This window comes from Pithys albifrons, chromosome 3, assembly GCF_047495875.1.
Source record: "Pithys albifrons albifrons isolate INPA30051 chromosome 3, PitAlb_v1, whole genome shotgun sequence".
Lineage (NCBI taxonomy): Eukaryota > Metazoa > Chordata > Aves > Passeriformes > Thamnophilidae > Pithys > Pithys albifrons.
This window is the reverse complement of record NC_092460.1, coordinates 43,525,245-43,547,168: the sequence shown is the minus strand read 5'-3', so window position 1 is coordinate 43,547,168 and position 21,924 is coordinate 43,525,245. Positions and strand designations below refer to the sequence as shown.

The 21,924-nt window shown below is 53.0% G+C and overlaps 1 protein-coding gene across 7 annotated transcripts in view; it reads left to right on the top strand.

Moving 5' to 3' along the window:
• The first annotated feature begins 335 nt into the window (after nt 1-335).
• Nucleotides 336-21,924, top strand: part of WNT7B (Wnt family member 7B) — a 79,185-nt gene continuing 57,596 nt past the window's right edge. For 2 of the 7 annotated variants that reach the window (XM_071551501.1, XM_071551500.1), the window contains exon 1: nt 336-847. In XM_071551501.1, the coding sequence (XP_071407602.1) occupies nt 818-847 (30 nt within the window). In that variant the 5' untranslated portion in view covers nt 336-817. Of the gene's footprint in view, nt 848-1,735; nt 1,812-7,422; nt 7,675-7,830; nt 7,915-8,023; nt 8,253-21,924 lie in introns of those variants that run through there. The other 5 variants (XM_071551502.1, XM_071551506.1, XM_071551499.1 and 2 more) reach the window with 5 other exon arrangements.

Here is a 21,924-nt window from a genome sequence, read left to right as displayed (position 1 = left end):
ATAGTCTGGACACTCGTACACACGTCGCCTTTTAGGATACGGAGCTGCAAGCAAGCGGAGATTAGCGCCTGCCTCGTTCGATTAGAAAGGGAAAAGGAAAAAAAGTTTAATAGACCCTTTTGCGAAGTCCGTACTTTGCAAATCCCGCCGCGTTGCTGTACTAGAGGAAATGAAAAAATGCTTCGGTTTGAGAGGACGAGTCCTTTCTTTCCCTTATTGGATGCGTTTCATGTGTTTTCCCCAACAACTCCTGCTTAAGGACATGCCTTTTGAAACACAAACACGCGCACAACTCGCACACGCACACAGACAGATAAGATACGTATTAGATCCTGACACATACGGGGTGGGGGGAAGAACGGGAGAGAGAGAGAGGAGAGAGAGATCCTCCTACCTGGAGCCATAGATTGCAAGATACGTAGTGTTACCTGGGGAAGTCAGAACAAGTAAAAACAGATTGAACTTCAGGGCTCTGTGAGGCAGTTGATCAAGATCAGTGCTTGCTCATTCTCTCTCTCAGACTGTCTGTCTTGGGTTTTTGTTTTACCGTTTTGAGCAGCCCTTTCTATTTTTTCTTCCTCTTTAGCTTGAATATCGGAGCCGGTTTCGGTCACCATGGCTCTGGGAAGAGCTGCCTATTTGCGCGGAGTTGATCTTTTACAGCTCGGCCGGCTTTGCTCCTGGGTAGCTTCAGCAATGCTCTTGACTGGGATTTAATCGACAAGATCAGTTCGACTTTTTGTGCAATTTTTATGGCTCAGTCCATTTTCTAGATCATGCACAGAAACTTTCGGAAGTGGATTTTCTACGTGTTTCTATGCTTTGGAGTCATCTATGTCAAATTAGGGTAAGTCCTTGTGCACGACAAATCTCCCTGACTTTTTGGGGTCACGGTAGTGGAGAGTTGTGAGTAAAATACCGCAAAGAGGGGGAAAAAAGAAAAGAAAAGCAAAGAGGTGATATTTCTGCCTCCGCCCCCCGGTGCCCAAGCGCCGGCAGTCCCTGGAGCACGGCGGGGGTGTCCTGGTGCCGGGGGTGTCCCGGGGTGTCCCGGTGCCAGGGCTGTCCCGGTGCCGGGGCTGTCCCGATCCGGGGGGGTCCCGGTGCCAGGGGTGTCTCGGTGCCGCGGGCGCGGCGGTCGATGCCCGGCGGCGCAGGAGCCAGCGGGAAGCCGCTCGCGGATGATGACGGATCCTTTTATTTTGTACTGCTTAAGCGAACTTAAATATTATCTCTGGCGTACAGTACTCTCAGAGGGAAAAAAAAAGGCAGCCTGACAGAGTCAACTCAGGCGCTTCTGCTGGGACAATAGAGCAGAGCTGAGCTATTACAGAGACGAAAGGGGCGGGAGGAGGGGGATTCCCTGCTATGAACCTGCGCTCAGGGATTCGGTTTATGCAGGCCTAGACACAATTTGCGTTTCTATCCATCACACGGACGTGTTGAAATTAAGCTGACAAGCGGCCCGGCTCCCCCCGCCGGAGGGCCCGGGCAGCCGGGCGGGCTCGGCCCTGCGGGCCCCGCGGGCCGGGGGCTCCGGGGAGCCGCTGTTTGCTCCTCGCTGTTTGATCACCGCGATGGAGAGCACGCGGTTATTTTAGTTGCCAAGTTTCGCCCTCTCTCCCTCTGCCTCTCCCCCCGGTGCCTGTATGCCCTTATTAATATTGCTCGTCGCAGTAGGCTGACTTGAGTTGAATTTCCACATTCCTGAGCCCCAGCCGAGTCCTTACCTGTCGAACTACAAACTCTTTAAAGATCCTGTCTTTGCATAGCTGCGGGATTTTTTTTTTTAATGATCAAGAATGCATAAGGTGAGTTGCAATCCAAAAAGGTTCGCTTCCCACCTTGAAGTCAATACGGGGAAGAGGAGGGGGAGCCAAAGGGCAGCCCCCAGAGGCGGGGCAGCTGGGGCAATTCCCCGGAGGTACGTGCAGGCGGCTGAGCGCCCCGTCCCGTCCCGCGGTGGAGCGGGCAGAGGGGAGCGGGCAGCGGGCAGCAGGCAATGGGCAGCGGGCAGAGGGCAGTGGGCAGCGGGGAGCGGCCCGGCCCTGCCCTCCGGGACCCGCCGGCGCCGCGGGCGTTTCTCTGGGCACGATGCGCGGCGGGGACAGCCCCGTGCCCGCTGGCAGCAGCCCGGGCGGCGGCGGGAGGGAATCTGCAAAAGGGAGCATTCCAGAGCTGAGCAATAAGGTGAAACCTGGGAGCGAGGTGGAGGGGGAAAGAATTAAAGCAGGCTCCTCGGGGTGCGAGGGGGAGCGGCGCTGTCCCCCGGGAGCTGCCCCAGCTGCGGGCAGCACCAGGGCAGGGCAGTCCCGCTCCCACCCCGGAGCTCCGCAGCAGTTGCTCGGCAGGCATGGGCCGGCCCACAGCCCGCCGCGCTGGCTCCCCTGGGTGGTTCTGGCAGCGCTCTTGGCCCTTCCCCGCGGCCGCAGGTGCCGTCGCGGGGGCCGGCGGAGCTGGGGGCTGGCGCTGCCCCGCGGAAGTTACGCGGCCGCGGAGGGGGAGCGGGGCGCACTCTCCGCCTTCCCCCGGCCCTGCCCCGGGGGGCAGCCGCGCCCGCCCCTGCGCACACGCCCGGGGCTATCCCCAAATCCTGCCTGCTGCAGACGGGAGGTGTTGGCGGTGCTCGAGCCTCTGCGGGGCCAGGTACCTGCGCCGCCCTTGGTCGTAGCCGTGGTCGGCAGCCATGGGCTCTGTCGTCCTCCAGGCTCGGACTGCCGGGGCTTTAGATGAGGAGTGAATTTGGTGAGGCTGAGTATCCATAAATGAACCGACGACGGCGTCCCCCACCTATTCCAATGGCTGCAGCACTTGCTCCAGCACACTCTCACAGAGAGGCAGGCGAGCTCAAAGAAAACACTCAATAAGGGCAATGATACTGCTATTCGCTTTCGCTGCGGTGAAAGGGAACAGGGCTGGGCACATGTTAGAGTCTGGAAGGCAGTTCTCTTGTCAGAATTGTTTATGGCTATTTTATAAGGGGATTCAGATCAAAAATCACTAGAATGCTGCTGGGCTGAGCCTGGAAGTGAATCTGAGAGGACAGCAGGAACAGTAAAAGCCCTTGCAGAAACCCTATAAGATCCATCACCATGCCTGTAAGGCGATGAGGATACTTCACTTTCTCTGAACAATAGGAGAGAAATTTGCTCTGAGATCCAGGGCTACTTCTAGGCTAGGCATGTGAGATGCAATTATTTCCTCTTTCATCAGCCACTGGAATTACCATTTTCTTGAAACCATATCCTTGGAGTGTAATGATGCCTTTTCTGGTGAGCTCTCTGTATTGAAACGGGGCAGATAAAAAGCATTCTGTCTTCCAGGGCTTTCGATTGATTTTCAGCGGGAAGCAAAGCGCCGTCGTGTCAGCCCCGGCAAGGAGGGAAGGCTTGGCAGGCTTTTTTTTCTTTTTTTGCTTGCTGCTGAGCACGTGTTCATGTCTTAATAAAACGTGCAGAAAGTTCCACTTGCGGTGTCAAACATGACACCGAGGGTAGAGGAAATAACGCAATATATAAGCTATTGGACGGGTCGGAATGACACGGCAGAGTCCCGGAAAGAAGCTACGGTGTTCAGCTAGGAGGGGAGGGCAGGGTCCCACGCAGGTAGTCCTTCCCCTCAGGGAATTCCCCCTGTTCCCGTTTCTATTCCCTGCCCCCTAGTTTGCTGGAGTAACAGCCGTCAGGTGAAGCACCCTTTGACGTTTCTGTCGATGACGTTTCCCTCCACACATCGAAGCTTAAAGCCCCGCTGACTCCATGTAATTCCCCGCGAAAACAGGTCACATCAAATACTGACCTCGGGTCGTAATGAAACAGAAATATTTCCTGCCAAGATTGCAGAGCATTTGGCTCCCCTGTAATTAATAAATACGTTAGAAATTAAAAATCCAGCAATGCCACAGATGCAAATCACAGTGGATGCTCTGGGGATGAGTGATGTGACCCTCGGAAAGACGGAGTTGCGGGCAATAACCGGATCGGGGATCTGGGGGTAAACACCACCCTTTTAATTCTGGAGAGAAAGATGGGTGACAGCCGGGCAGCGCCGAAGAGAGGGAGGATCCCCTTCCCTGCGTGGAGGTTGGCACGGTGCGGCCAGAGGGATGCGTGGGGGGCACAACGAAAGGTGCCGGCCCCGCTTCGGGGGCGGCGGGGACGCCTCCTCCGTGCTCAGCCGAGCCGAGCTGGAGCACATAGGGCTGCGGGTAAGGTCACCCGGCCCACCCTGGGGTGGCCGGAGCGCTCCGCTTCCTCTCGGGACTGCAGGGACCCTGCGGCGGGGAACGTGACAGCCCGTCCCGCTCTCCTGCCTTCCCGGGGAGCTCGCCTTGGCTGTGCGGCGTTCGCAGCAAAAGGCCAACGAAATGCCGCTGCCCTCGCCGTGCCCGAGGCTGTCCGGCCGAGGGGAGCCCGGCCGGCCCGGCCCCGCAGCCCTCGCAGGAGCGGCCAGGGCGCGGCCTCCACGGCGGCAGGACGTGGAGCACCGGGAGCCGCAGCGAGGGCCCGGCAACGAACCCGGGGGGGCTGCTCCCCGAGCCCGGCGCTGGCCGGCCCTGCCCAGGCACCTGCCGAGCTGCCATCGCCCTCCCTGCCCCACCACAGGCACCTGCCCAGCTGCCACCACCCTCCCTGCCCCGCCACGGGTACCTGCCGAGCTGCCATCGCCCTCTCTGCCCTTCCACGGGCACCTGCCGAGCTGCCGCCGTCCTTCCTGCAGCCCGACACCAGCTCACGTGCGGACGCTTCGTTTCCTCCTTCCCCCGGCACGGCACCTGCAGCTCGGCGAGACACAACAAATACCTGGTCCTGCCCAGAAAGGCCCCCGGGGTTTGCCCTCCGGGCGCAACTTTCAAGCCCTTCCCGGCTTCCGACGTTCCCTTCTGCTGGCCTCGCCCCATGCTTAAGGTGGGAATGGAGCTGCAGCTGGGAATAGAGAGATAATAGGTGGGAAAACATCACAAAACACCCAGCCGAATAGTTTATTCGTTCCTACTCTGTTTCATCTGCCCGATTATGATGTCGGCAACCATTTCAGTGCCGTTCTATCCCATTTGGTCCAAAATACACCTGTTTGTGGCAGAAGGAGCAACAGATGCTGAAGCTGCCGTATTAGGTGTGACCAACAATGCTTCTCTTCCCGTATGACATCATTTTATTGAAGAGAATATTTGCGTCTCCAATCAACAAAACAAGTGTTCTTCTCGCTACTCCCGTTCGACACACGCATAGGATGGAATGGATGGAATTTAGCAGGTTATTCGTACCATCATCATTCTCCTTCTCCTTATTTTTTCGACGTAATAACCGGCTCGTAGTTTTAGAATAGAAAAGTAACTCCCCAAACAGAAACGGTACAATTTGGTATCTTTACACGACTTTTCTTCCCCTACACAACTGAGCTGTGGATACGAAAACTGCAGAAATTGGCAATCCGTCTTCGTTTCAGCTGGATTGCGTCAAACTTTGCCAGCACCGGTTCGAAGTTCTCCAGCTCCAGCATTTACTTTGCCTTTTTACAATCCACTTTCTCCCTTCTTCTGTCCCCGAGGCATATCTTTAAAAGCAGAAGTACATTTGCAATTTATATCTAAAGTGGATCAAATGCTAGAAATAAAACATTCGAAGTGGCTACTCGTTGTCCTGCTCGACGTTCAGCACAGCTGCCCCAGCCACGGCACGAATGTCGGACGGGAACGGGCACTGCCGGGGATAGCGATCTCTCACTATATAGACACTCGCACACACGCTTACAGAAGTATAAATACGACCATTTTAGAATCTTAAATAGTTATAAATAAGACCATTCTGGGACGTAAATAATCGTTGAAATGCTTAAGCTTCTGTCTCTTGTTCAACGAGATCAGCATTTCTCGAAAGGATGTTGACTGCCACAGCGTCTGTGCTGAACGTGGAGATGAAAGTGATTAAAGCAATCAAACCCCGAGGAGATTTTTATCGCATAGTGGGCGGCATACAACGATTTTGCACCGAATCTGCAATTCCCATTCCATCTGAAGGAATATTTCGTTGTGTCACGGAGACAGCTGCTGGGACTGGTTAACTGGAGGTGTTGTTCCCAGGGTGTTTGGGAGAGCTCTTAGCCAAGAGTTCTCCTTCAGTCATTAGGCAATTAATCTGAGACGAACAATGTCAATGTTCGTTTCGAGGGGACTTGGGAGCCTGGTTCTTGCTCATTTCGGCTGCATTTGTGTTAAGGTGTCTGCGGTGCTCGTTTCTCTTTTCGGGGTCAGTTTGCAAACCCCAGCCCCGGTATCCGCAGCGCACATACTGCACCATCGCTCTCAGCATTTTTGGAAAAAAGACAGACGGCCAAGGAGGCAAAGAGGAAAAGCGACTGCCTCCTGCACGACTGCGGCTACGCGGGGCCAAGGAGTCCCGCCGGCCGGAGCGGGAAAGGTTGAGCATCTCGGTGCCGAGGGGCAGGAGTCGCCCGGCTCGGGGGCAGGGCAGGGGAGAGGCAACTAACCTGCCGGGAAACGTCTCTTCGGACTGGCAACTTCCCAGGAAGGAGAGAGGGGCAGGGAAGAGAAGAGCCGAGCGCCGTTGTGCAGCGGCGGCGCGGTGTGGGGAGCCGGCAGCCTCCCCCGCACGCCTCCCTACACCCGCTGTTCCAGACCAGTCCTTCCTTCCCCTTCCCTGTGAAACCCAATCTCGCCAGGCAGCTACGAGTGTGCATGTCTTTATTTCTCACTCAGGCATGCTACGACTACATATACGCTTCTTTTTGTTTGTTTTGTTTGAAAGTTCCCCCTGAAATCAAAGCTTAATTTTCAATACCGACGGGACAGGAGCCAAACCCCTGCCGAGGCTGGAGGGACGGTGGAAGCCTTCGGGAGAACTGGGGCAGCAGCCCATACTAAAGCAGTGTGAGGGGCGCTGGGAGCTGCCAGCTCGTTCAGCATCTCTCGAGGGCGAGCCAAGGGTGCCACAGCAGGGGCAAGGAGCCCGCAGCCCGCCGAGCACGGGGGGAGAGTCAAAACCGCCCCATGGACGGGTGAGGAGCCCTTGCGGGGCGAGGCTATGCAGAGAGCTCAGCCAGGGAGCACGGATTCATTGCAGCCCAGGCTAGATCAGTGTCTATTGTCATCCTCCCCTTAAAAAAAAGGGAGAGGGAGAGAAAAAAGTAGGCGGATTGCAGTGACTGACTGCCCAATGGCAGCCCCGGGTCTCAGGAGAGTTACTGAGAGAGGGAGAGAGAGAGAGAGAGAGAGGCACTTTCTGCCATCCAAATCCCTTAAACCATCCTCATTCCAACACGAGAACCCACTGTAACAACTTCCAACCACTGAGACATGACAGGCAGGAGCCCAGAGGCAGCAGCAGCAGCAAGAGCAGCAGCAGCAGCAGCACACACTCTGCACAGGGAGCAGCATTAGCACCAGGGGGATACTACACACAATACAAACAAACAAACAAACAGACAAAGCCCCCCCCAAGCCCAAGGGACTGGATTCCAACTCAGATTCAAGCCACAGCTGACACCAAAAAGGGTGGGAAATTACGACCCGGGGGGGCCAGGAAGGAATAACCAAGGAAGCGAACTCCAAGAGTGTAAACGGGATTCAGCCATGATCCTTTTTTCATCTCGAAGTGTGTTACTCTCAGTGTATTACCCTCAGATTTTCCTCATCCTTACCAGTGGGAGTTACCTGTAAGTGATCCAGATTTTTTTTTCAAATACTGTTTGCAATGCCCTCGCTAGCAGCTGCCTATGGGCAAAGCGCAGAGCGAGCAGAGGGAGCCGGGAGAAGCCAGCCCGGGCGGCAGCTCCGCGCAGTGTGTGGTGGTGAGGATGGTGGTGGTAGCGGTGGCGGCGGCGGAGGAGGTGCTGCGCTGGTGGCGGTGCTGGCGCTGCCGGTCGGAGCCCGCCGGGGAAGGGACACACCGCCAGGTAACTGCCGGGGCTGCCCCGCCGGCCAGGCCGGACCCGGCGTGCCCGCAACGGGGGCGGCGCACCTGGGAGGGCGGCGGGGCAACGGGGCACGGAGCGGCCGGCGTCTCTCCTGGGGACTCCGACCCCGACTCCTCCTCCTGCCAGACCGGAGATGGGCATCGCTTGGGGCCCGTCGGGGGCAGCCTGAGTGAGCGCGGAGATGCCGCGGAGCCGCAGCCGGCGGCGAGCGCCCAGCCCGGGCCGCCCGCGGAAAGCCGGGCGCTGGTCGGCCGGTGCTCCCGCTCCGGAGGGATCCCCAGTCCCGCAGTTATTGCTGGCTCCAGGACCTTTTCCTTGTGAGGAAGGGGGTGGAGGTAGGGGTGGGGGAAATGAGAGTCGGTGGGTGGGACTGCGAGGAATTTCGGTCTCTTTTTTTAATATCTGTATCTGTATCTAACGTTGCGGTGCATAAGGAGCGGCTGCGCTAGGCGGTGCGGGCTGCGGAAGGTGTCGGCGGTCGTGCTGCTGCGGGTCTCCCGGCAGGTCGCTGTGCCTGCCCCGGGGTGGCAGGGGCGGCGGGCCCGGGTCCCTGCGCCGGCCCGAGCCCGTCCGGGGCCGCAGCCGGAGCCCGCAGCGGCTGCCGGGACCTGACGGGCTCCTGCGCTCCCGCACTCCGGACGGGACCCGCCCGCGCTGCGGGACGGCCGGGCGCCGGGAGCGGCAGGTACCCGGCCCGGGGAGCCGGCTTAAAATCGGGGAGACTTCTCCCTCCCCTGAGCATCCCCTTGGCCCTGGGGGACAGCAAGACCCTCGACGCCGGGACGCGTGGGTCGGGCGCGGGGAGCTCCGGGGAGCGCAGCGGGCGGGTCGAGGTCGGTGCGGCTGCCGGGGCCGCGGCACGGGGGCTGCCCTCGGTCTCTGCTCCGCATTCCCCTCGGCTGCCGGGGCCGCGGCACGGGGGCTTTGGGCACGGGGGCTGCCCTCGGCCGGCGATGAGCAAGCCACCCTGCCATCCCTGCCCCGCATTCCCATCGGCTGCCGGGTCCGCGGCACGGGGGCTGCCCTCGCTCCCTGCCCCGCACTCCCCTCCGCTGCCGGGGTCAGGCGGGTTTCTGTTCTCCCACCCCCGTGCCGACCTCAGAGTTTTTTGTATCTAGACGGGTCAAAAATTGAGCTTTTATACCTGAACTGCATGTGGATTTACATATATATATATAAATATTTTTTCTCTGTATGCGTGCATGGGAACACATGCACATAAACAGGCACGTGTGCGTGTGTTCCTCTGTGTGTGTGTGTGTGCGCGTGTGTGTGTATTTTCTGTGGGCTGTGCTAAACATAATCCACCGCTATGGGAGAAAAATAGGAATAAACACATCCATTAAAAGAAACTAAAAGCCTATTTCTACATTCTTAATTCTTAATGAAATGCACATGTCTTGGCTACCGATTTGTAAAGTTAGAGTTATGGAAGCACGTCAGGTTTAATTCAGCCAGAGCTGCCTGTTTCTGTTCACAGAAGGGATGTGTCTGCTGGGTAGGTGACCGATAGCTGGTAAAAAAATTTTGTTTTTTTTTTAGACAGGAGGAAAGAGTCGTAATAAATAAATAAATACACCCTTTTAATATAAGCGAAGCCATATTTTTCCCAAAACCGTAGGAAATTACTATCCTACAAAGTTTTCCTTCTATAAATAGTTCAAATCTTAAAACAAAAGTTTGCAACCGCACGCCAGATGCTGGGATGCTGGCGGTTTCCCTTGCTGTGTGACATAATTATAAGGTCTGAAAGCAAAAGCTATAGAAGTATAATAATAATACTAAGGCGACTGTTGAGGGGAAATACAAGGGAAGCAATGCCTGCTTTATTTTGAGCCAACTGCTTGGGGACCTTTTGAGCGCTGCCTCGCGACAATGATAAGTTGCGGAGGATAAATAATGCTCCCTGGCCTTTGCCGGGGCCGTCCCCAGTTCATCCCCTCCGCGGCGGGTCACTCGGAGCTGGACCCGCGGAGCCGGAGCCGAGGGGGCTATTGCAGCCCAGCAGAGCAGAAGGGAAAGGGAGCAGAGGTGAAACCCAACAAAGCAGAGCCCCAAGGCGACGCGCACCTCCCTCCCTCCATCCATCACTCGGGAGGGACGAGCCCGCTGCCTCTCCGCGAGCAGGCAGCGCTGCCAGGGCCGCTGGGGACAGGCTGCCGGGACTCCCTGCCCCACTCCCACCTTGCCACCCCCTGCCCCACTCCCACCGTGCCACCCCCGGCCACACTGCCGGGACGGGACCCCCGGCCCCGCTCCCACCGTGCCACCCCCGGCCACCCCGGCTGCGGCTCCCCTGTGTCCCCTCCATCGCCCGGAGAGCCGGGCGGGCTGCGCCGCTTCGCTCGCTCCCCTTGGCAAGTGACAGGAAAGAGTTATTTCCGTGCTCATTGGAGAGTAAACGAGAGAATTTGTGGTGTTTAGCTGGCGGGTAAATATACTTCTCTGGTTTACTAATGGTAGCTTTTGAAGATTAAAGCGGAGTAGAGCCTGTGCGAGCATTATCTGCCGGTGTCTGTTCCGGCTACTCTCGCCCTCCGCAGGGGTGGACGCTTCCCAAGCTATTTATTTAGTGAGCTCTCAGGGACTGTCAATGGTTATGTTAATTTTCCCCGAGATCTCTATCATCTTTTGGCTCTGGGGACGACTCCTCGGCTTCCGCATTGCCGCTCCTTCAGGGATAGAGACGGAATTACCCGGCGATGCAGCGGGCGAGCAAATGGAGAGCGCGGTGTCCGTGCTCAGTCGCGCTCGGGGCGAGGGTGACGGGATGCTGCCCCGTTATTCTGCCACTAAACCCGTAAGGCAAAATCCTATCGGGATAAAATGGGATTATTAGAATGAAAAAGGCAACAATGCAATGAAAAGGCACGGGGGGGGGGGGGGGGGGCTCAGTGTTTTGTGTGCAATAGCTGGGAAGAAAGTTAAGTTGTAGTAGACTACGTCCAAAATGAAAGAACCATCTTCTTTCTAAAATTGGTTTCTGTACTGTAAAGGTGCTATCTGATAAAGTCATCTTCGCTGCTGTGCTTGCCTGCTAACCTCTGGCCCGCTGAGACACTGTAAACATTTTTACAACCAGAAGCAATTAGTGTCTGACTTTGTGAAAAAGGAAACTAACTGTGGCTCGAATAGCTGGTAGTGGGTGATTGATGCCTTTGAATGCACTAGACATATTTTGGTAATCCAATTAAATATTTAAAGTATAAATCTGCCATTGAATAATATCAATGTAATTAGTATAAATGTCTAAACCCGAGGATTATATATCATACTGACACCATTTCTTGCAGTGCACGTTGGGGTGTGCTTGTGTCAGTACATACATATATTTAGCTGCTTCTAAAGATGCCGGTGCTCATCCATCCTCCATTTGTGTACCCCTTTCACTGTTCATCTTTTTTAGGGCTGGATGCATTCACTGGCAACATGAGAGTTGGTTCTTAAGAGGCTTATTTTGGGGATTATCTGCTGGTACACAGACAGAGCTAATGCAGTTATTTGCTAGGAAGTGATTGGGGATAACTTGTAAGAGAGTGTGTGTGTGTGTACAGTGACAGCAGCACAAATCTTCAAAGTGGATACATATTTTAACACTATAATACAACAAATCATTTATATTGGTGAGGAGATATTACTGCCTGGTTAGAAAATGTAGAGGGAGAAAAATCCTCTGCACGTTTAGCATCTGTTCTGCTGGTGCTCCCACGTCCTTACAATTCTGCATCCTTTACAACGTGGCTTCTCCACACTTGTGGGAAGTGGGTTAGAGGGAATGCATATTTTTCCTATACCTACACGACAGTGCTCATGCCTAATCCCTAAAGATTAGGACAGCTGGAGAGAGTCCCTGAAGTTTGCCTTTTAATCTGTGCAGTGTGGGAGGGAGCTGCACAGGCAGAGGGCAGCCCACCTGCTCCGTGGCATGGCCTTGGAGGGCTCAGTGGGCACAGCCTCACCAGTAATGCCAGTAATGCTGCCCTGTCACCAGGACAGTCAGGGTGGCCCACTCTTCCCGTCCTGGTTAGAGCAGGGCAGGATCAACCTCTGTGATTAAACTGATTTAGGGAACAGGATTCTCTCTGGCTCAGTCACTGGCTGCAGTGTAAATCCACCATTTCCCTGCTTTTGCCCCTTGTTCATTTCATAACTGAGACTGGAGGCCAAGCTTGCTCTCTCAGCCTCTGTTTGTGCAGTGCCCCAAGCCTGAGAAGGGCTCTGCTGAGATCCTTAGACTGTCCTTTTACATGGTACTAACAGTCCTCTACAGAGGATTCGGAGCAGGACTTCCACTTTACCATTCCCCAGAGATGTGCTGGCTAAAAGACAGAACAGGCGAATCTCCAGAGGGCACCAACTATTTTCTGGATCTAAAAGCTAATGGTTTAGCTCAGCAGAAATGACAGAGGTATAGGGCATTTGCGTGGTGTCTGCCATAAGCACTGTGAGCTTGGCAGACCTGTCTGACACAGGACATTGCCATGTATTGAGGGAGCTCCAGAAAGATGGGAGAGGGATTGTGATACGAATTCTTGGTAGCTCTGGAAGGTCAAGCCCATCATTTCACTGAGAGACCCAGAATAAAACTCCCTGTCTAAAACCACAGAGCTCTGGTAAATCTGTGACTGGCTACTCCTCTCCACCAAGCACTCAAGTTCTGAATATCCTTGAATCTAAACACATTTGGATGAAGGCAACTCTCTCAATCCTTTGTGGCATTTAGGTTCTGGGAAAGAGATGTTTAGCACTCCTTGAAATTGAAAAAAACGCAATGACTTAAATAATTATAAGGAAAAGTAGCAGCATCCAGAATTTGTAGGACGACAGCATGGAATTATGACATATGTTGCATTACTAACATAACAGTGGGTTAAAGCAGCATGAAATATTTAGATGAGCAGGTAAGATTAAATGCAGATATGTTTGCATATTAAACACCCAACAAGGCTAATCCCTCAGAAGACAATATTTCAAAGGAGGTGTTAAAGTGCTAAACAAAGCCACCTGCAATTGCAGTTACACTGACAAGCACCTTTCATGCAGTGGCAAAGCTCCCTGTGTGTTCCTGCCAGCATGGCCTGCTGCAGGCAGGATGGGGCCATGGGTGTTCTCAGTGCATGGACTGAGTAATCTGGGCTGAAATGCTGTCAGAGAGCCTCCTCACCCCAAAATACAGTTTAACTCTCTAGTCCTCCCAAGTTATCACCAGCAACAGAAAGCTGGGCCCAGCTATAGATAAAGGAGTTCTGCAGATGTGCTGACACCGTGTATGACAGAGCTGGTTACTGCTGCAAGCCCAGTTTCTTCAGGCCACAACCTCTGTGTGTTGTTTTACCCTCGGTGCACTCTCATCAGCGCCCTTCATGCCTGCTGGCAAAGCACCATAACCTGCTACCTACCTGACAGGTGGCTTTTTGCAGCTCCAGGCTCACCTTTCTGCTTGGTTCTTCTCATTGTTGTTGCCCCTTCCTCCCTGATGCTGCAGTGCCCTCCTGTAGAGCATCACCCACCCTGCCCCGGGTGTGCCACTCAGAGTGGGGCAGCAGTGCCCCGTGGGAAAGGGCTGGATGAGACCCAGCCAGGCCTCCCTCCCTGAGAACCATGACCCAAGGCAAGCTCTCCATGAGTTGGGTGTTCTGGGACTGTGCCATGCACAGGGAACAAACACCCTGTCACTGAGCTGAACAAACCTGGCACCAAAAGCTCCAGGCTCACAAACCCAGAGGTACAGGGGAGGCACAGAAAGGCCAGGAGTGTGGGGACAGGAAGCAAAGCCACGGAAGGCAGATTCCTGGACAATGCCTTTCAGCCTTTTAAGGGTTATTAGCACCCTCTCCTTCTGTTTTACTCTCCCTTCAATCCTCCCCCAAGGGTAAAAGGACGTATTTTCTCTCCACTGTGGAGAGTTGCACAGGACTTGCAGTTTAATTCTTACCAAGACAACTCCTATGTATTTGCTTTTGCTACAACATGTGCCTAAGGAACATGGCAAATACTTCAACTAGAGAAAATGTGAAGAAATCTTAGATACAGAGACTAAAATATTTTCTCAGTATGTTTTTCTGTTCATCATTTCTCCCTTTTGTCACTGCCTAAACGATGTCAGAACAACTTTTAGATAACGTGCTGTGATAACATGCATGATAATGGAACCCTTTATGAAAAGGTTGTCTTTTCCATGTTTTCCTTGTTTTCTAGAAGTCAGTTTTCTGGATAGTGCAATGGAGCTGAAAGTTAACAACCTTGTTCAGTTCTGAGAGAATACTGGCAGCTTTTCTGCAGTTAAGATAGTTAAGGTCAAATAGTTGCTCTCATCATAAAACGTCTTTCTTCCACTAGGATATGACAGCAAGGTGATTAGCACCTATTAATTATTCTACAGCAAATCACACCTTCTTTAGAAAATCTCAAGACAGGCTAAATCAGAGTTATTTTATCTTTTTTTCTGACAATGATATTAGTAGTGCATATAGTTTGTACCCATGTTGCCTCTACAGTGTGGAACATTCATTTTCTTTTCAGCCTATGACTGTGTATCAGATTTCCCTTAACAAAGGATAAATTTCACATTTTTGCAAAAATCCCACTTAATCATCACGGTGACACAGTCTTTGTTCCAGCTCTTTGTGCAAGGTCAGATTCCCCCCAGGTTCCTACCACAGTAACCAAAGGACATCCAGTGCTACAGGAAGTGTGCAAATGAGGCAAAGCCAGGCTCAGGTGTTGGAGATGTGGTTGAGGCACTTTCCTCTGTGTAGTGGCACCAAGTCCACTGGTCCCTGCGTGTCCCCAGTGTTTCACTTGAAGTAGAGCTCCCCTGTTTCTAATCAGTGGCACCACTTGCAGATCTGGGGGCACTCTGTGGGCTTTACTGTAATGCTAAGGGGTTGCACTGCCCACCAGAATGTACTTGGAATGCACAACAGAGGCATTAAGAATCACTTCCCTCTGGATGGTCAGTACTCCAGATCTGTGCAGCACTTTGGGAAGCTCTTACCTTGTCTCTTCAGCACTGAGGGCCTGAGGCTTTACTCCCCTGGGGTCATATCCACACCTCAGCAAGCTGGTAAAGCAGGAGTGGCTCTGGCTCAAGCAAGAGGAGAACCAAACAAAGACAGCACAAGCCCTGCTCCTCCAGCATCCCTGTGAACACAGCCTTGGTACAGGCTGCCATTTTATGCAATTCACAGGGAATGTGGCCATAGTTCTCAGGAACACACAGCAAAAGCAATATTAATAGGAGGCCATGCCAGACAATCCCCAAAAACAGTCTATGGCCATTGAAAGAGTCATGGCCTGAGGAACCAGCAAGAGCAGACAAAAAGACAAAATGTTACTTATTTAAGGGGACAAGCACTTCAAAAGCCCTGGAGCATTTGCTGTTTATGTGTGAGGCATGGCAGGGCAGCCCAGCTTTCAAGGCTGGAGCAGGCATTAGGCAGAGAGATACAAACCACTGCCTGCCTGCAGGCAGGGCCTGGGAAACACTGGGAGGTGTGTTTAATTTAAAATTCTGAAGTGCTGCAGTCGTGGGACTGGATATCATATGCACGCTCCTAATCTCGCAGAAGTGAGACATAATTAAGAAATGTGACTACTTTTTAATAACAGTTTCTTTCATTCAAGGATTGCAAGTGAATGAATCCTACCAGCATTCATGTGCATGGGGCAGGATCCCTTCCTCCCTGCTGGGCTGGGCTGAGGCAGCTACTGTGCAGTGCCCAGCAGAGCTGCAGGAACATACCCAGCCCCTGCTCACAGTCCCAGCAGCAGGGCAGGGCAGCAGCTGGAATGGCCCAAGCACATCTCTCACTGATGTGGGCAGCGCCAGCCCCTCCACAGATTGCACTGCGTCAGTGGGTTTCCTTCTGTGGTGAAGGCAGGAAGGTCTGAGCCTGGCACAGGCCTGGGATGCTGCCCAGCAGTGCCATGAGTGCTGCTGCCTCAGTTCCCCACAGCTTCAACAGGGCACCAACAGCGCTGGCACAGCCTGAGGGGAGGGGAGGGCAGGACAGCAGAAGCTGCCACATCACTTTGAAAGAGAAAATGCAGTGTAAGCTCCTCGTCATGACTTCCAGTGACTCTTTTTCTGACCACAGGCAGTAGAGACCATGTGATTGTGTCTCACCTGAAATACGGCATCACCACCATCCCCTGCTTGTCCAGCACGGCCTCAGGAGAGGGCAGGGCAAAGTGCTGCTTACCAGAGTCCCAAGGTCATTCCTGCCAGTGCCCTCTGCCGCCAGGGAAGCCTTCCCATGGGAGCCAGGCCTGGCACCAGAGCTGCTGCCTGCCTGGGTGCGAGGGACTGGCAGGACATGGTTAAGGCAGTGCTGAGGGAATGGCCACATCTCTCATGACTCCTCTGGCTGCTCGCCAGGGAGCCATGTGACTCCTTGGGTAAAAGAGTCCTCTCAACCATGAGACACTTTTCTTCCCCCCTCTGGTTGTACCTTTTCTTTCCTGAAGTTAAAAGAAAACAAAACGTACCCACAAAACTTCCCACATTAAAGTTATATTGTAGTGGGATGACTCAGGGTGATAAATTCAAGGGGAATGAAGAGGAAGGGGAACATTCTTGAGTCAGACCTGTTGTGCTGAACCTCAGACGAGAGGAGGATTTTGCTGGCTGGAGAACAGCACTGCTGCACAGCACAGTGAGCAAGGAGCAAAGGATGGGGCTTAAATCCCTTCCCTGCTGCTCTGCACTCCTGTTAAATCTGTCAGGGCAGCTTCAAACCCAGTGGACTTTGACGCTATCAAGAGGGCTGAGGGTGGGAGTGCAAATAAATACGGTGTCATTTGATTCACAGTAAATTCCTTTTTCTCCACTCCCATGGCCTAAAGGGTACATCAACCAGCTTTACAGTTTTGTTTTCTGGTTGGGTTTTTTTTTATTGGCACCTCTCATCATAGTATCTGAGCACTGCCCATAATAATGAGATTGGCACATCCCTGCTAGGCTTCCTGGAGCCTTTTGTTTTTCTGCCTTCTCTGTCTGGGGAGCTCTGCCCAGCTTAGGTGCTTCTGAGGGGAGGGCTGAGGTCAGGTTATTGTTGTCAATGTCACCCTGGTTACGTTGTAAAAGATGTATCAAAGAGGAGGTTCTTGCACTATGACCTAAAGGTCATCAGACTCAGGATTAGGCTAATCTCTGAAAGTTTGTTCCCCAGACAGATCCTTTCTACCGAGAGTAACTTACCTCTAGGCACAGAGGTTTGTCTGCTGTTTTATGATTCTCATTGTTCCAGAGGAGCTCAACAGACCTGGCAGAGGCAGAGGTTTGGTCTGTCTTCCCTTGCTGGGCCATGATCCACCAATGGCTGTGTTGAGGTCAGGCTTTACACCTGTGGAGGGAAGAGCACAGGGGAGATGAGAAGGACTTGCATGGAGAGGGGACGTGCAGTGTAACCTCAGCTGAACATGTGCTGGACACTTCAACATCAATCTGCTGTTTTCATGGCTACAGCACTTTGGAAGTCAAAGGCTTCTGTCGCACTTTGGCTTCTTTTTGGAGGAAAACAGTTTAAAAATGGCCAGCCAAGCAATTTTCCAGGCTCATTGGTCTGTGTGGGACTCTTGTAGGCTGCACCTGATGGAGAGCAGCAAGCTCAGGGATTGGCATTACCCAGTACCACAGAATGCAGGCTGTGCCAGGGTGTGGGGTGCTGGGCAGGACTCAGCAACAACAGCTTGCTCCTTGTCTTGTAACCCCACACAGACATGCTGCTGAGCAGAACCAAGGCATCCTCTGCGTGGGAATACTCACTTCTAAGGAATGCACTTGAGAGAAGCATGTGTGCCTGGCCCTGTGTGCTCCTCTGCTCTCCCCACCCCACCTGCACAGCGTGCCAAAGCCAGTTCCTCAGCAACAAGACTTGGCAGGTGGCACCTGATGAGATAATCGTGCCCCTGGGACATCAGGAGCAGCCAGGTGCTCCTGATCTGTCCATGGGTGTGAGCTCTGTGGTAACCACACCCTCAAGTGTTGTCTTACTGCAATTAGGAAATTTGTTCAGTTTGGGTCAAGTACTTCTGTTAGGGTGCTCTTCACATCTAACACGTGTGGGCATGGCAGGAGGATGTGGATGTCCAGGGCCAGGCAATGCCCTCGGCTGAATGCTGCCCCTCCAGCTAACAGGGAAGAGATCCTACTTTTCACCACTTGGATCTCTGCTTCCTTCCAAATCTGGACTTTCCCTGCCTGGAAACCCACTACTCTGAGCATTAACCCAGGTGTAAATAATGAAATGGCTCCCTTGGACAAGCTGCTCCATTTTGTGTGCCACACATGAGGAACCTTTAACAGTTTGCCACTTCTGCTTCCTGGGATTTCCATTCTCCAAGAAGTGCTTTAAAAGCTTAAACATATGAGGGCTATACTGCAGGGGAGATCAATGCCAGTTCCTTTCTGTAGGCTGGAAATGCCTTGCTGTCCCAGGCTGGCTTACATTGCAATCTTACTGTCAGTGTGGGAACTGGGTGTTAAATCAGTATAATAGTGAGAAACACCAGTCAGATACTTGCATGTTTTTATCAAGCCTTGGTGTGACAGGTCCAGCAGGCAGTGAGGTGCCCTGGTCATCGGGGAGGTGGGTAGGAAGGGGGCCCCCAGTGCACCCCAGGGTTTGTTCCCCTGTCTTTCCTCAGCAGATCTTTGCTTACGTGATAGTTGCTATTGTATACCTTACTAGAAACCAGCTTTAGCTTTCTGACAATAGCTGGCATGGATTACATCCACTCTAAGACATCTTTGAGATAATTAAAGTGATGACTGACAACATAGCACAGCAAAAGGAATGTTTCTCCAAGCAGAGCTGCTCTACAGGTTGCTTGTGTGCATTTTGCTAAATGTAGCCCAGGTATAACCACCCTGACTTTGGTGAATTCCCCAGAAATTAATTGAGCACTCTATTTTTTGAGAATAAACCCTGAAGTTCTCTAAGTTTCTGTCTCCTTCTTAAATTAAATGCATGTACATGAGTACGCTGCTTCTGAAGGCAGCCTGAATCCCAGCCTTGGAGATGAATTCCTGTCCTTGCCCACAAAGCCAGGGCAGCCCAGGCAGAGGGTGTGTGAGCCTCCCCCTCCAGGCCAGCCCTGTCCTCAGCCATGACCCAGAGGGGCAACCTCGAGCTGGGCATGAGCGGGTGGCTCAGCTCTGCACTCATTTAATCCCTGGCCAACCTGCCAGGGCTGCCAGCGAGGGTGCCAATTGTGGTGGTGGTTGCTGTGATGTGGAGAGTTGTGCACTGGGAACTGGATTAGGCCCATCAGCTCGTTCCAGATACTCCAGGCCACAAGGCATGTGCCCAGTGGGAACCATTTCTGTGTCCCTGCTGAGCTGGGCCGTGTTTGGAGCAGCGATGAAAGGCCTCGGATCTCAGCACCGACCCCACAGCCACACAGCTGCCTGGAATCAGTCTGGAAAGAAGGGAAACATTCCTTTTTGTCCTGGAGTCTACTTTGATCTGCTGAGTTTTATGTGCATATTGGCACTTCAAGGTGCTAATTTCCATTACTTGATGCTGAGGGTTGAGATGCTGGGAAGGGTTTGGGAAGATGGCAGGTGGTGTGGTCCAAAAGAACCTCTCAGAGATAGTGGTTGCACACTCTGGCATCCCAGCTGGCATTATATTTAGACCTAAAACTGACCTCACACCTTCAAATGTATCTCACAATCCCTCAGAAGGAAAACTGCCATTAAAATTGAAGTTCACTTTCTCCCTTGCTCCTGTTCCTTTGGCAATACCAAGTTATCTGTGTCAGATCTGTGCCACCAGCCAACTTTTCTGGTAGCTCTTCCAGCAGCTGTTTGTGTTGCCACTGGTGCCTGTTGAACCCACCACACAGAGTCCTGCACATGCCCACCAGCACCCCCAGGGTTGGGCTGGGCCTCACTCCCAGAGGCTGTAGAAGGGCAGGAGGCAGAGGCTGAATGTCTGCTCAGATCCCACAGCCCAGCAGGGCAGGGAGCTGGGGGTGCTGAGGTGGGCAGCGCAGGGAGCAGAAGGGCACTGAGGGTGGACAGTACAGGGTGGGCAGCACAGGGAGCTGGAGGGCACTGGGGTGGGCAGCACAGGGTGGGCAGCACAGGGAGCTGGAGGGCACTGGGGTGGGCAGCACAGGGAGATGGAGGGCACTGGGGTGGGCAGCACAATGCCAGGCTGCTGCAGGAACCCCCTCCTGGCCTCTCTCAGGTGTGTGTAACCATGCAGTATTGCCACCAGCAATGCCTCGAGGTGACTGGGTTTTTCCTTCCTGGCAGTCATTTGCATTTAGCACAAAGGCACTACTTGGATTGCATGAGTTCTTCAGAACAGGGAGGTACCTGCCTCCTCCTTGCCCATGGCACATGGCAGTGACACATGATGGGAGACCAAGGGAGTGACTGCTAAAAGGACAGAAAATTCTCAGCAAGTCCACTACAGCCCTGGACACTCAGAGCAACAGCTGGAGGGAAAAATGAGAGTACTGACTGATGGTATTGTTAGTCTGGGGTAGAATAGATTTCTCTCACACAGCCATGTCAGACCCATCTTACCAGTGGATATCTCACAGTGGTTTATTGGTCTTAAGACTGAAACATATATTTTAGAGTTCCTTTTATTTTGTTTAAAATAAGACAAAAAAAAGAGATCTTATTCAATGTATCCTTCCACTGGGAAGAATTGTTTCTGTTAAAAGAAATAAAATAAGATAGAAAAAGTAGGGAAGAAATTGTGTTTAAAAGATTATATGTGGTCATATAGACCTGTATAGAAATAGTGATTCTTTAATTTTTTTAAAAGCAAGTGTGTCTCTACAAAGCTCTCTTCTTTTGAGTTTCTCTGTTTGGAGCCCTTTATGTATAGTTTCCCTTTCCAGAACAGAAACTTCAGGAGTTCCCTGGGTACAAAGGGTTTCTAACACATGCTTAGCTTTCCTAAACCAAGCTCCAAATCTGGGTGACTGCTTTCAATTTTACTTTTGGGCTTTCAAAAGCCTATGAAAAGTGAGCAGAAAATGTAGAGTGTCAGAGAGATCTCAGACTGGGATGTGTGAGCTTATGTAAGTCACTCAGTGTCCCTTTCAGCCTTTGGCTGTGAGCAAAGACCAAGCTGAAGGTGCCAGGAGGTGTGAGAGGAGAGATGGTGAGGAGTGATGGGTGGCAAGGCAGGCACTGCCAGGAAAGGGCCTGCCTGTTCCCCAGGAGAGGGAATGGACAGAGGGGTGGGCTGGGAAATCCCACTGGGAAGGTGAGTGAACCAGGAAGGAAAGAGGGGAAGGAGCCTGACAACTGAAAAGCAGAAGGTGAGAAGTCAGGGAATCATGGAAAAGAGGGAGCTGGAAAATGGAACAGCCTTTAGGATGGTTTCCAGAGAGAGAGGCAGCTCTTGGGAGGTCCAGCATTTAACAGAATTATAGTTCAACCTGTGCTGTTGGTCCAAGCCATGCCCCACCCCTTGGTCAGGAGTTTAACCCGCCTGAGAGCAGCTTTTTGCCCCTCAGCATGAGGCCCAGGGCTGGAGAGCAGCAGCACTGTCACCAAGGGTGGTGTGAGGAGCACCAGCAGTAGCAGAGCGGCTCAGGACACCCATGGGGCTGCTCGGGCTTGTCTGTCCCCAGACAGGGGTGAGAGACCACTGCTGGCCAGGCAGAGGCACAGCAAGCACAGGGCACAGCCAGCAGAGGATAGTCCTTGAGCTGAGGGGGAGCAGGACAGGGAATGTGAAAGTGGTGAGAGACAAAGCGCAGTTCACATCAGGAAGAGCATTTGGCTTCGGAAGAAGATTTTCTGCATGGGTGCTCCACACAAATTGTGCTTAGCTCTACAGTTGCAGGATTTTGAGGTCCCTGATGAGGCTCTTGAATTGTCCTAAGGACAATCTGCTATTTGGCCTCCCAATATGCCCCATCCCCAAAGCAGGAAGCCTTCTGTGGGCACAAGGTTTGGAGACTCCGAAGAGCTGCAATAGTGATGGTGTGAAGGGACATGGATTCAAGGTG